General features: G+C 42.9%; 1 protein-coding gene and 1 long non-coding RNA gene across 2 annotated transcripts; one reads left to right on the plus strand and one right to left on the minus strand.

Moving 5' to 3' along the window:
- The first annotated feature begins 262 nt into the window (after positions 1-262).
- On the plus strand, positions 263-2867 carry LOC123066169 (uncharacterized). The gene is made up of 3 exons (XR_006431243.1): positions 263-680; positions 2289-2386; positions 2532-2867. It is a non-coding gene; the product is annotated as an uncharacterized lncRNA (long non-coding RNA).
- A 3867-nt stretch (positions 2868-6734) lies between these two features.
- On the minus strand, positions 6735-14090 carry LOC123071950 (26S proteasome regulatory subunit 6A homolog). Its single transcript, XM_044495530.1, has 10 exons — positions 13836-14090; positions 13626-13742; positions 10938-11045; positions 9875-10066; positions 9538-9729; positions 9006-9124; positions 8447-8534; positions 8066-8185; positions 7821-7961; positions 6735-6907 (listed from the first exon to the last, which is right to left on the minus strand). The coding sequence occupies exons 1-10, from the start codon at positions 13983-13985 to the stop codon at positions 6830-6832; spliced, it is 1305 nt and encodes a 434-aa protein (XP_044351465.1). The 5' UTR covers positions 13986-14090; the 3' UTR covers positions 6735-6829.
- Between the last annotated feature and the right edge of the window lie 572 nt (positions 14091-14662).

A 14662-nucleotide genomic window follows, 5' to 3' on the forward strand; every position in this document is an offset into this window, starting at 1 on the left:
TTTAAATATGCCGGCCCACAAGCGCGGGGAGGCCACAACATCTTTTTCCTGTTTATTTTTACATTTTTTGTTTTCTTTTTTGCTTTTATATTTGGACTTTTGTTTATACTTTGAAATACTCTATATATATATATATATATAGAAAGTCTATTTAAGACCCAGGGTGAAGAATAAGTTATTCCTCACCCTGGTCAATCAACCGAGCGAGTTTAATTGATTTGATCGCACTGGCACCTCCACGGCTCCACCGCTCACTCTTTTTTTACAGGATCCCGTCCCCACCGAAGTAAATTTTTGACCCTTCCCACTGTTATACGCGTGGACGGTTAGTATTCTTTTAGTCGTGGGCTCGTGGAGTTTCTAATTGCGGGCGGTAGCGGCCGGAGGTCTCGGCGGCGAGCGGCCGATAGGTATGGGTGCCTTCGTGGGCGGCAGCGGCGCGGAAGAGAGCGGACGTAGCATCGCGACGGCCTCTCGGCTATGTGCGCTGGGGTGAGGCCCTCGTCTCCGTGCGGCTCGGCGGCTAGCCTGGTTCCCTCGTCGGCCGGCGGCATCCAGCGACTGCGGCAGACCAAGATGGGTATGCACGGCTAGTCCAGTCATGAGCAGTGACTCCACCAGGCCACAAGTCCACGGCTGGCCTCCTCACTGTCTCGCATATCAATATACATGTCACACTGGTATGACAAATTCTCACAAGGATCTTTCGATTCCAGATTGGCAACACTTGAAGATGTCTTTGATTTTGCCTTTAAATCTTATATTCTCGGACGGATATTTGCTCAATCCGGTAACAGATCTCCACCATATTTTCTCTTTTAGAAATTTTGATAGATCAGATCCACGGTTAATTAATCTATACTATAGTGTGGAAGGATACAAATTAACGAGTGGTGAATAAATATCTCTAGTAGGCATGTTCACTGCATTCACTTTATTTAGTTTCAGCTAACCTGGCAGTGACCTAATGTCCTTATTCTCGAGTTTGCCGCTTGGAATTTTTTTATGCACAACTTCTACATTTATAACATGTAATACAGAGTTAGCTCCCTTTATTTAGTTTCAGCTAACCTGGCAGCGACCTAATGTCCTATTCTTGAGTTTGTTGCTTGGAAAATTTTTATGCACAACTTCTACATTTATAACATGTAATAATACAGAGTTAGCTCCCTTTATTTAGTTTCAGCTAACCTGGCAGCGACCTAATGTCCTATTCTTGAGTTTGCCGCTTGGAAATTTTTTATGCACAACTTCTACATTTATAACATGTAATACAGAGTTAGCTCCGACAGTCGTCGCATATATTATTGGATAAACCAGGAATTGTATGAAATAAGTTTAAAAGTAATAAACTCCGGTACACTTATTTCCGGAAAAATCAGTAGTATCTGGTAATAGCTGAATTTGAGAACATGGGGGCAAGTCGGTCAGGTAGTGTTATAATTAACCTCCATTTCCCTTTTGGTCGTGTCACTGGCCACTACTTAGAGAGCAAGGTAGCTATCTACATAAAAAAAAAACCGGCTACAAATCTGTATAAGAAAATTCAGCAGGTTTACTTAAATCTGTTAGCAATACTAAGAGATGGTAGACATTTCAGGTGTTTTGAGGCTGGCCATTGATTTGGCTTTGCTGAAGTCTCATTCTGGTATGCTTGTCAGGGTAGTTAAGAACTTTGAGGTGGGGTGGTGATTGCCCTTTTGTAATTAATATAATAATGTGTAAGGTATACAATAGTCAAATTCTTCTACCGATTGCAGTAGGTTCCTCCCTTTCAAAGGAAGAGAATCTTCTTGTAAAGATCACTAGTAGTTGTTTCATTTACAAATTAACAGTCATGAAGGCATGATTTATGTGATTCCTTTTGCCCTATGACGTAACTGGTGCTGACTTGGTCACATAACAGATTACTGCCAGTTGATTCATATGATTTGGTGGTGTTACTACTAGACATTAAAAAAAATGCTTGGGTTTCAATGTTGTGATTCATGTCTGTTCAGAAGAAATTATGAATTGAAGTGCCCCGGCCCTAACTACAGCTGCAAGTGTACTTGCACACCCTGTTATCATGCATGTCCATATAGACTGTTCATCGACAAATGTTTATGTTATGTACAAATTAAGAAGGCAACACTGTTTGGTTCTTCTGATTCCTCTCATTCTTGACAATAACCAAAATCTCTACATCTGTGTAACGGAAAACTTATACTGTTGTCTTATACGATACCCCTTGTCGAGATAATAGAGGTTTTGGTTATTGTTCTATGCTTACTCCTTTTTATATGCAGGCTCTTATAATCTAGTTCCTTGGCAAGTTCACATCAACAGTCCGGCTAACCTGTGGGAGCTATGGTTGGTACCAATTGGTCTTGCTCGTTTTAATTAGGTAAAATTCTTCTGTTAAAAAAATAGAATATCTCTTTGAATCATTGTAACATTTCACTTTTTCTGGAATGAAGATAAATTTGTCACAACAAATTCTGTAAGATATTTTTCTTGAGTTATGTTTTATGTTTCATTTTATTGTGTAGCTGGCCATTGACATGGTTGGGGAAGCTTCCCCAGAAGGTCCTTCTCAGATATCTACTGCTGTTGTTGCGTTGTTCGGCACGGGGTGAAATAGGGTGTCTTTACCATTTCAGAAGCACTACTTGCTTCATATCTTCCCCTCCATCGACCATCTGCTGGTATGAAGAAAGACAGTGCTAAGCAAAGTTATATGAGCATATGAAGTTGACTTTGATACCATTATGTTGTTTCCGTAAAATTCTTTTATCAGTGTATACTGGTATATCATGTGTCTTTTTTTTGCTGAGGGAGGTATACCATATGTTTACTAGAATTATCTTTGACTTGAATTGTATATACAATTAGCTTCACATGTAATTAATAGTTATTCCTATATACAAAGATTGTGTACTCAAGCCAACTCTAGCCAATCCCCTAAACATAGAGGAACAAAATGGCGGAGTAAACTTATTGGAGTATCTTTACTCCACTAAGTTTTGGTTGGACCAAGCCAAACTCCTAATTCTAGCGGAGTAAAAAGTTTTTTTTTCATAAGTTCAACATAGATTCGGTTTAAACAAACATCTAAACCAAAATTTGACACATGATGTACATAATCATCTGCTGAAACATAGTCTAGTTTGAACCTAAACATGAACTTGAACTTAAAACTAAAGATAATTTACACCAAAAGCCATCGAAGCATAGTCAAATTGAAACTTTAATTGTTGAACTTATAGAGGGCAAGCAAGTCCACCCACGAAATACCAACGCCCATGGGGTCCGGCTATGTCCAGTCATTGCCGCACTCAGGGAAGATCCTCCGCCACTCTTCAACATCAAAGTCGTCGTGGGCGCTGCTGTCCTCCTCCTCGTCTGAGAGGACAATGACCTCCCCATCGGCTGCATGCTTCGCCTCCACGAAGATCTTGCACTCCGCCTCCACCAGCTCGGCGTACTAGTGGCGGAGGTGGTGGTGGCGGGGAACAGCGGGGGAGTCACCCGTGGCGGGGATTCGAGAGGAGGAGAGGTAGAGGAGGGCGAAAATTTTGTACTCCATTACATGGAATCTTTTAATGACACCACTTTCTTATTCCATGGCTACTAAAAATGCCTTGCGTACAGAATGAAATACTGGCCTATGTTTCTTATGTTTACCGAAAATGCCTCGTACAGAATTGAGATAGTGCTAGTGCTTGCATATGTTAAATCAATTAGGAGTACCGGATTTCGGTGCTACAGCCGGTGCACATCCAATAGAAAATAGTAGTAGATCAGACGCAAAATACCTGGAATATAGAAATGCACCCTACATATCTAAACAAATCAGGAACACCTCACAACTCATTGTTGTAAGATTACATCAAGATGTCTCAGATTAGTTCGTCGACTCAAAACTCATTCTGTAATCTTACGGCGACATCATTTGCTTTTCTATACTGGCACATCGATGCACCGCATAGATTGCACACATACATGCCGTAAATTACGGGCATGCGGGAGGTAATATTACGTTGCTCTTTTTGCTTTACGGGATAGAGACCGATTCCTTTTTGAAACAGTAATTTTACCCTGCATGGTTTGTTTCTTACATTGGAGATAGGCTGGGGTGAGGAATAAGAATTCCTCACCCAGGGTGACGAATAGTCGATCCCTATATATATAGGAAAATGGGTTGGTATATATATTAAAAAACACTCTTCAAATAAATTGCAAAATGTTGAAAAATGTTGAACAAGTATTTAACATTTTTTGAATGAGTATATGAAAAATGTGGAACAAGTATTTAAAAAATGTTAAACAAGTATTTAAATAACTATTGATCATGTATAAAAAAATGGAACAAGTGTTTGAAAAATGTCGAACAAGTATTTGAAAAATATTGAACAAACATTTGAAAAAAATGTTGAACATGTATATAAAAATGTAGGATGGAAAACAAAAAGAAACAAAAGAAAACCCAATAAAAATAAATGTGCTTGTCCGTCAATCCATTGCTTGCGTGCGCGCTTCTTTGTCGTCGATTTGGCATCTTCCGCACCCGTTTCCTCGATGAGGGGCATCGTTGGAGGGATCCTCCTCTTTATCATATCCTCTGCCACCGGCGGACGGGGTGAGAGGCACCCGGGAGATGCTTGTATATACTGGTTTAGTTCAGGTCGTCTTGTGGTTTGGCGCTATGCCGTTGGGGTTTCTACCGCCGGTGCTTGCGAGCAGCTGCCGGTGGTTGCCGTTCTTGTCTTCTTCTTCGTCTCCATGGTGGAGGAAGGGAGGAGGCGCTGGATCTGGCGAAATCCCTCTCAATAAGCTCGCGGGTCTCTTAGATCTGGAGCTCAAGCTCCTTCTTCCTTACTTCTCCTCGAGCTGCCATGGAGGTGGATTGGAAGAAGAGGAAGAAAGGGGATTTGGCTGCTCTATCCTCTCTGCGTGTCCTTGGAGCCCAAGTTCTGCAGCAAATGGTTGGGGATCTTGGTGCAGAGAGCACCAGGAGTTTCTTGCCACTGCGCCGCTGTATCTGCTGGTCGAAAGGCGACCACTCGGAGTTCTGGCGACGACGTCCGGCTCCTGTATTTCCTCCTGGCCGCCGAGCCATATGGGAGGCAGTTTATCTGGTTCTTTGTCCTGGTATTTCCATGGTCTACCTCCGGTTGTTTGCCGGCGGTGCTGTAGCCATTCCTTCACCCCAAGTGGTTTCGTCCCTGGTGGTGGTGGGATCGGGCCAGGATCGAAGACGGCGAAGAGGACTCGATTGCTTTTCATTTTTGTTGTCTGGGGTCCTATCTACAAAATGTCCGGCCTGGGTTGTAATTTTCTCTTTCTGTTGGGCCTTTCTGTAATATGTTGCATGCTTATCTAGTATAAGTCTGGGTCCTTCGGGGCCCTTCTTGTGTTCAAAAAAACCGGCGGCCGGGGCTGATGATTCTTGAGAAATTTAAAACGTGTTTCCGTGTTGGTTCGGATACCGAGAGTGACTGCATTCAACATCGTTTTGCCACAATTTTTTACTGATCTGACAAGTAATGGATGGGAAACATCAGTGTGGCCTCACCAGCCACCAAACTCATCGATTTGTTTCTGCGGATAATTTGACGGGTCTATAGGTCGTTGAATACAATGCGCGCGTCACTATACTAAGAACTGAATTTATTGGGTATATCGAGACAGTCGGCCAGAAAAAAAAGGATGCATGGGACGTGGCTCACTGTACCCGCAACCGCAGGCAGGCAGGCAGGCAGAATCGACACCGCAACCGTCGTTCCCTGGCTTGTCGATACGTCATAAATCACATCGTCGCAATACCCAATCGCGTGCTGCACTGTCTGTCTGATGCGGTTACGTGGCGAAAGGAAGCGTGCTGCACTGTCTGTCTGATGCGGTTACGTGGCGAAAGGAAGGGACAGTGTTTATAAGGGCATCTTCAACAGGTTGTATGTTAGTCTTGTTGGTAAAATATCCATGTCATCAACCAACAAGCTATCATACAACTACTCCAATATGTTGTATGTAAGCTATCCAATAGATGGTGAGAAAATAAATATGATTACTCTCTTTCATTTTGAAGTTTGTGCAAAGGTTGTTGGTTAATCTACATACAACTTTGCTCGCTTTCCATATTTATTACATGTCGCATCATTATTATGTCCTAGGTGGCAAATTAACCAACATCTATCTTACGACTGTTGGAGATGTTCTAATGGGCTCTGAATTTGTTAGCCACAAGCATTTATTTCAGGCGGTAAAAATGGGAAAGAGATTTGTCTTTCATGCCTCATGATCATGCCTGCATTTCTCCTACGGGAGAAGAAAATGATTCATCTTCTCTGCACTTCCAAGAGAGACAGTAGTAGGTTCAGAGTGTCTTGGATCGCAGTAATCCTCACTCTGAAGTTTGTGCTGCCCTTGAGCTAATCAAAAGATAATATCCTTCCAAGAGGTGATTAGAATACGTAACTTCAGCTGAGCTTGCTTCCATGCTACCTGTTCGTGTGCGGCCATGCTCCCGGCCGCGAGTCCGTTTCGAAGAAAAAGAAATGCTCCCGGCCGTGAGCAGCAACGCTCGTTTTCTCGTGGATGCTGCAAAATCTCACGAAAAGTCCATACTATCAGTAGTACCACACATTCATTAAACGAGCTAATGCATCCTGAACCAGCCGTATAGTCCACAATTCACATTTTCGGCACAGAGTACAGGCACAAAGCAAGAGTGCTTCACACAATCAGGAGGATTCGAGAATTAAACTATATTCCAAATAAAAATGGTAGCCGAGTGTTACAAACAGAGGTCATCACTGGACCAAGCGTTCTGATTACTCAAGGGAAACTAAGCGTAATAATTCAAGCTGGACTTCTTCTTTGCTTGCACTTGGATAATGCCTTCGTTGAAATCTTCATGGATCACCTGCATATGCAAAAAGATAGGGTTGAGCGCATTATCCGTTGTTTCTGAATACAGTTAAACATGCTTCATGAGGGAAGTGCACTTCAGGCAGTCAAATCACAAAATTGATGGTACGAGCTACCAGGACTTTATATACTATTTATATTCCACTATGATTCTCTATTGCAAAATGTATTTACTAGATCAGTGCCCGTGCATTTCCATGGAACAACCAAAGAATACAGAGACAGCTCCCTCCCGAATACAACTTCTATGCCCAGCACCAGCAGAAATCCCCAGCCCCAAACCCGTTGCCCATGCATATCCTCACACCGGTCTAGAAACCACCGGCGCCGAGCTCCAGTAGCTGCAGCAGCAGTCTGGTGGCTAGCGTGTCCCACAGTTGCCATTCTCCTTGTAGCAAGCTATGGGTTGCAGCATCAGGAGAGGCGAGGATTGAAAAAAAAAAATGAATGCCGGTGGTCACAATTGGAGCATAGAGGCGGCAGGAGAAGGAAGACTGTCAGGGGATGATGGGGGCGGCGTAACAGGAAGCCGTGAGGAAGATATGTGTATTTTTCTCTAAAAAACTATGCGTACCAGGTTGCTATCCATGCACAGGAGACATACCAGGTTCAACATCAGTCAATATATTTTCTATTTCATCTGCTGTGTAGTAGGACCCACGATTTAAGGGTAGGAAGTTGAGCTGAGTGAACTCACCACCAACTCAAATATTTAGAAGTAGGAAAGATATTTCAGGCTGTCCAGTTCATGCTGAACATACCATAGACCTAATGTTGATTTGTTTATAATTTTCTGATCTAACATACTAATCGATTTTATCTGCGGTTATCATCTTCCATTATCTACCAACAAACCGATATTTCCATAAAGGCACCAGTGTGGCAAAAGAACAAGAGTCAGCACAAACCTCTGTAGCGTCCCTGCGTAGAGCAAGCATGCCAGCTTCCACACAAACAGCCTTCAGCTGTGCACCGTTGAAATCATCAGTTGAACGAGCCAGCTCCTCAAAGTTGACATCAGGATGTACGTTCATCTTCCTTGAGTGAATCTACAAGATAGAACACAGAAGAAACTTCTTTGAGTCCACAAAACCAGAAGGTAAGAAATTTTTGCAATAAGAGTTCAGCCTTTAACAAATTACAAGAGACATACTTGCAAAATCCGAGCTCTTGCTTCTTCCGTCGGATGAGGGAACTCGATCTTCCTGTCCAGGCGACCAGAACGGAGTAAAGCAGGATCAAGAATATCTGCACGATTGGTTGCAGCTATCACCTGCAAGTCACATAACAACAATGCGTTAAGCTAACAGGATGAATAAAACATCTGATCAGGTATTCATCATCTCTCAAATTATGACCAACTGAAGCCAATCTGTGGCTACTCATTAATCAATCAAATAAAAATATCTATTTTATCAAATTACTGTTTTCAAAACAACTAGTTAGGCCAAACCATCAGTACAAAACAAATTATCTTTACAGGTTGAGCTTGCATGCATTCAGATTACAGAGACAAATATTAGGACATGCTGACCTTTATCCTCTCATCACTGCTAAATCCATCTAGCTGATTCAGCAACTCCAACATAGTTCGTTGCACTTCTCTGTCACCACTCACTTCACTGCAGTCAAATAGAAAAAGAAAAATACAAACAATATCAAATATATACTTCCCGGTAAAAAATCATATCTAGTTGCAAGTAATCAATATCTTTACCCTGCATTAATAGGTTAACAACTTCTTATTTTATATATGATGACATAGAAGGTTGAAGGAGTGTTCGACTTGCAGGGACACTAACTGATTTTCTTCATACAAAGATTATACTCCCTCCGTCCCAAAATAAGTGTCTCAATTTTAATACAACTTTGTATTAAAGTTAGTACAAGTTTGAGGCACTTATTTTGGGACGGAGGGAGTACCATGGTGTTCATCAGACAATTCGCCAAATTAAAAACAAGAGTAACAACATGACGAGGCATACTTCAACCACAATAGGTAAAGGGAAACTAAGCATTTGCGCTGGACTAAACTAAAAAATCACAACGCTTAGTGTACAAGCGATGCATGCAAAACAAAATGCAAAATGCACCTGTCAAAACGCTTTGTTCCAATTGCATCAATTTCATCAATAAAAATGATGCAGGGGGCCTTCTCCTTTGCCAGCTCAAAGGCATCTCGGACAAGCTTTGCCCCGTCACCGATGAACATCTGAAACAATTCACAAAAATGTAAATATCTGACTGAAAGATACCCAGAAGAATTAAAAAGTGCTGGACCCGAGAATATTACAGATGCAAATGGACATTCTAAGTTGGAGCCAGCAATTTTAGATGCAAGTCAAGTCATATCCTGAGCCAATGATGCTAAAGAATCCTTAATCACTATCAACTACAGAGTTAAGGATTACAATCAAAGTTCACTTGAGTGTGAAGAAAGATACAATATCATCTTAACAGAACTGATCATAGTCTACAAAGCATGCCAAAGCAGTGTTCAATGATTAGTAGAATAAGCCTGCTAGCCCTAGAACAAGTCAATTAGCATGACCATCTAGTTCATTAAAATGAATAATAACATGATATTGCACATTCTGCTTTCAATGAACATCCAAAGTTAGTTACCTGGACTAACTGCGGACCAGCAAGTTTCAGAAAGGTTGCATTGGTTTGTGCAGCACATGCACGAGCCATCAATGTCTTCCCCGTCCCAGGTGGTCCATATAAAAGAACTCCTTTCGGGGGACGGATTCCCAACTTCTGAAATTGCTCCTTGTGTGTCATTGGCAACACTATAGCTTCAACGAGTTCCTGAATCTGCATTAGAAATTAGACAATACAAAATCAGAACATGAGGGAGCAAATAAAAGCGAATAATTATCAACTAAAAATATTCTGAGGTAAGAAACTTAACATTGTACTACCTACAGAAAGATAAACTGGCAATCATCCTAGTAAATACCTCTTTCTCAAGGCCACCAATGTCATTATAATCCTCCGTAGGCTTTTCATCTACCTCCATTGCCTTTACTCGAGAGTCATACTCCGAAGGTAGCGTGTCTAATATCAAGTAGCTGTCCTTGTTGACTCCAACCAAATCACCAGGCTTGAGGTTGTCAGGGTCAACTAGCCCGATCACAGGAAGGAATATAGTCTGCAATCAAGAATAGAAAATGAACAGAGAAGCCTTGGGCAGCACGTCCAACTCTTTACAGCACACAAGTAAATTGATTCCCTAAACCAGCTAAGATTGCCCAACTAATGAGATTCATCAAATGGTATGTGGAAATAAAGCTTGTCAAGTTCCAAAAATCTAAAATTAAAATAGCCCATAGGCTCAAAAATGAAAGGGTTAATATGGATACACCAAGTAAAATGCTGTACACAGGCAGGGACAGGAAAATTGACGCTGCAAAGTACTAGGATGTGATGTCTGACATAATAAATTCGGCTATTTGTGATTGATGTATCATGGTACAAACTCCCAGGAGAACTTGGCATGGTTGACATGCCAAACTCAGTTAAAATAACAAATGGTGGTGTTTGTAGCCAATAGGATAGTTGTCAATCAAAATTAAAATCTACTTAAGAATTTTACTGCTTGTTTAGATGGAAAAGGTCCATAGTGTCAAAAGATTACAACACCTGCTCTTGTACAAAACTACGTACCTAACTTAACGCTTGTACTAACTTGAAACCAAATGAAATCATAGTCTTATCTCTTTCCTAATTATCCACCTCCTGAACTGTGCTGAGCTAAAACACTAGCACTTAATTAACTTCTGTTGTACTACTCGGCTCTCCCAAATATAGGCAGAAACACTAAAATTGGAGTCAACCTGAATACACACAACTAATCAACCATGGAGCATCTTTCCTATGTGAGTACTTGTTTCTATGGCACCAACCACCAGCATGCCTGGGCTACATCCAGGACAGTTCATGCATATACAGTTGGGAGTAGAAGTAATAACGGATACTAGAGATGTATAAGCACCACAGCAAGTTTGAGCAAGTTTATTTACCTGTCTTGTGGATGTCTTAAGAACAACACATTTTCCTTTCCTCTGTGAGTCCAGATCTATATTAGCACCATCCTCTTCAGCCTCATCTTCAGGGTTCATTTCCAAAATCTGAAACAGTTGACAAATTACATTAGTAGGTTTCCAAGTAAAAATGCATCTGAAGTCAAGATATTTATCAGCAACCTGGCAGATTATAACCTTGAAAATATCAGTTCTGAGTTGGAAAAGACTAAATGAGTGCAGCAGTTTATCCTTGCCAGATAAGTTATCAGAAGCTAATGAACAACAGCACTGATACACACCAACTGATTCCAGATAGCTACCACATAGCAAGCAATACAGTTGCAATTGATTTACTACCTCCTAGATAACCTCTACTCCTAAAGGTGCAGTCTGTAAGTCGTTCGTTCGTTGCTCATCAATCGATACAAGACCCACCACGTACGAGCCCCACTGATTTTATTCTCCTCCCACCAGGGATCTTCTTCCAAAACTAAAGCCCCGTCGCCCCTAGTTTCCAACCCCACTCGGTTTATTCTCCACACCCTCAATCACGCCGTTCACTGCTCCCATCCATCACGAATTCACGATCAGGACTGCCGATTCGTCTCCCTCAACCCATGGTCCCTGACGCCCGTCGCCCGCTAGGCTACTAGTACTAGGTCAACCTCACCGCATTGGGGCCTCCAGGGCAGCACGCCGCGCCGCCGCTCCAATACTGCAGGCATCATCATCAGTACTGATCATCACATCATTCACGCGGCTATCGTGCCGTCAGACTATGGCATGTACAATTACGATGCAGCTCCCTCTGCAGCTTGACGCCACGGTCTAGAAAACGCCAAGGTACTATATCTACCGCCTAATGGATAATCTGGGTTAGTCCATGTAGTAATCTGAACGTGTTCATTAAGAGCACATATGAGGTGAGGTAGGACCTCCACCACCAGATGTAGTCCTCGCCTAAAAAGCACGGACACGCCAGAATCAGCCGAACTGCCGTCCTGATACGGCGGGATACGGGGATACGCCGGGATACGCTGGGATACGCGAACTAAGCCGTGTCCCACGAATTTCGATTAATAATAAGGAAAAAATTACAGGGATACGGTGGGACACGTCTGGGACACGTTTGGGACACGGCCCAGCCCAAAACCAGCCTCGGTCCAACCCAATACGAAACCCTATATGTCTCCCGCACCTTCTCTGTCATGAGAACGAGGTGCTCCCTCCCAGGTCGTACTGCACGAGCCGCCGCCTCCTGGATCGACGCCGCCGCCGGCGACGCCTGGATTCGGCGACCGCTAGCCCCAGCACCAGCAGCCTTTACTCGCAGGTAACCCAACAGCCTCTCCTATTCCTCAACCTCTTCCTCTTTGATTCGTCATATTTCTACCATTAAGCTGCTGGATCCTGGATGTTGCTTGCTATCTTGTGCTGCTGGGTTGAATGCTTGCGCTGCTGCTCCATGTTGCTTCAAGTATGTTTTGTCCTCTAATCTTTCAATTATGTCTTCTCCTCTAATCTTCTTTACTGTTTGTGTTTGATATGTTTTGCAAGATGGATGCAGCTTGCAATGACAACATGGCATGGGGGGATGAGGATCAATCAAGCACTTGGCAAAAAAGATTTCTTTCTTATTAATTTTCTGTCTTAACTTAATATTACATGCCATATTTTTATTTTATTATATATATACTCGCCGTATCCCCGAATGGCTGTTTTGGGAAAATGCCGTATCCCGTATCCCCGTATGCGTATCCCCGTCTTTCCGTCCCCGTGTCCGTGCTTCTTAGGTCCTCGCTACACAGCTGAAAGTAGCAATGCACGACATATTACGAGCTAGATTGCATTTATGTTAGCAGCTGCTGAAGCTAATCGACCATGAACACGGGCTAGGTTGAGAAAGTCCATGTGTTGTAAGTGTGCTCCACCATGACAACATTTCTATTGATATTCTGTTAATAAATGTAATTAACCGATCAAAATCAACAAAACAGTTTTTTTCCTATTTGATAAGTTTACTCGCTTATAATTGTATTTTATTTAACATAATGCATGTGTGGCATATTCTTCTCTTGGAAGATGTCCTCATTATAGCGTATTACTGTCACGGTGATATGAAAAGGAGCAAATGAAACTGCATAGATGTGGGAAGAAAAACAATCAAGTGCTCGATGAAATGTCTTGAGCCGGCGCTACACTTAACGCTAGCATTCAGAGGCATAACTGCCAATCGGCCAAATTTCTGATCCTGGCGCATGTGCCAAGTATCCAGCGTTATATCACAGAAGGGATGCACACACGAACATTCAACTGACTGATAAGAAAAAAGGGATGCACATCTTTCCCTAAACATTAGGTTACTTGCACAGGCGTTCTACTAGTTTACAAGGTTGGTCACAAGAGGGAAATTGGCGTGTAACTACGCGTTTCTGTCAGGTCAAACATTTCCAGCAACTAAACTAGGGCACACAATCACTGGCCCCTCATCAATTAGCACGCAGTGAAGCTCAAAACTAGAGCATGTGACGTCAGACGCTACTCTGGGCTACTAATCTGGTTTGCACGAACTAATACTGGATCGGGGAATCGTGAATCCGGCATGAATGAACTTGGTACAGAAACCCATAATTTCCGCATCCAAGACCAGATCGGGTAAATTCCTGGGGCAGGTGAGGCACGAACCTCGACGATGTTGCCGACGAGGTAGGGCAGCTGCTTGTTGAGCTTTATTTTCTCCTGATTCTCCTTGATCTTGTCCTTGACGTTCTCGAGCTCCAGGTTGTTCCGCTGCAGCTCGTCCTGCACCCCCGCGAACAGACAAACCAGATCAGGCAACCCTGGACCGACGGGACGGGATAGCGGCTGCTAGGGTTCGGGGGAGGGGGGCCGTACCTTGAGGACGCGGACCTCGTTGTCGAGGAGGCGGGTGGCCCGGACGATGTCCTCCGTGGACATGGAGTCGAGCTGGTCGGTCTCCGACGAGTCGTCGACGGCCATCGCGGCGGCGCCGGCGTCTGGCGCGGGGGTAGGGGAGGACGACATGGCGCTCTGCTGCGGCCGGGGAGGGGAGGGGAGGCGGAGATTTGTGGGAGGTTGCGGCTTGGGGAAGGAGTTGATGGAGATTCCCCTGACTTCGGCCTGAGCTTCAGGTGGTATAGGTTGTCGGCCTGGGCCTTGGGCCTTTCCGCAGTAAATGCAGCCCAGCTGGATGTTTTGGGTCCGTGGGCCGAGGCCCGGTGCGGCGGCTTTTTTGTATATCCTAACCACCCCCTAACCTTTTTGTAATTCCCGACTTCTTTCTCAAAAAAAATTCCTGATTTCTGATTATATAATAGAAATGTGCACCCCAGTGGTTCCAAGGGTAGAAAATAAATAACTAATAGAAATATTGTAAGCATCATCAATAGTAGCAATAGATATAGTTTCATCGTGCATAGCAATACTTTTATCAAGTGATTCCGCGTTCGGAAATTTTAGCTACCCACTTATCATTAGAGGGACCATGGCAGTCTTTTATCACAATATTCACTACATTCATACCTTAATTTATAAAGTTTATCATATATATTCTCGTTATACTTAGCATCTAAAGAACATGCATTGCTAGTTTTTTTTTCTTTTTAGTTCTTTCATGATGTGCTATTATCTCAAAACTTTTAAAATAAATGTCGATGAGATATGAGGATATCATCCTGGCTTTTTCTTCTCTACTTTCCACA

Source organism: Triticum aestivum, chromosome 3B (genome assembly GCF_018294505.1).
Source record: "Triticum aestivum cultivar Chinese Spring chromosome 3B, IWGSC CS RefSeq v2.1, whole genome shotgun sequence".
Classification (NCBI taxonomy): Eukaryota; Viridiplantae; Streptophyta; class Magnoliopsida; order Poales; family Poaceae; genus Triticum; species Triticum aestivum.

Coding starts and splice junctions, on each gene's coding strand:
- LOC123071950 (XM_044495530.1), bottom strand. CDS start 13,985: ATGTCGTCCTCCCCTACCCCCGCGCCAGACGCCGGCGCCGCCGCGATG. Junction 13,743..13,835: donor ACGAGGTCCGCGTCCTCAAG/GTACGGCCCCCC, acceptor GCGGGGGTGCAG/GACGAGCTGCAGCGGAACAA. Junction 8,535..9,005: donor GGAACAAAGCGTTTTGACAG/GTGCATTTTGCA, acceptor ATTTGACTGCAG/TGAAGTGAGTGGTGACAGAG.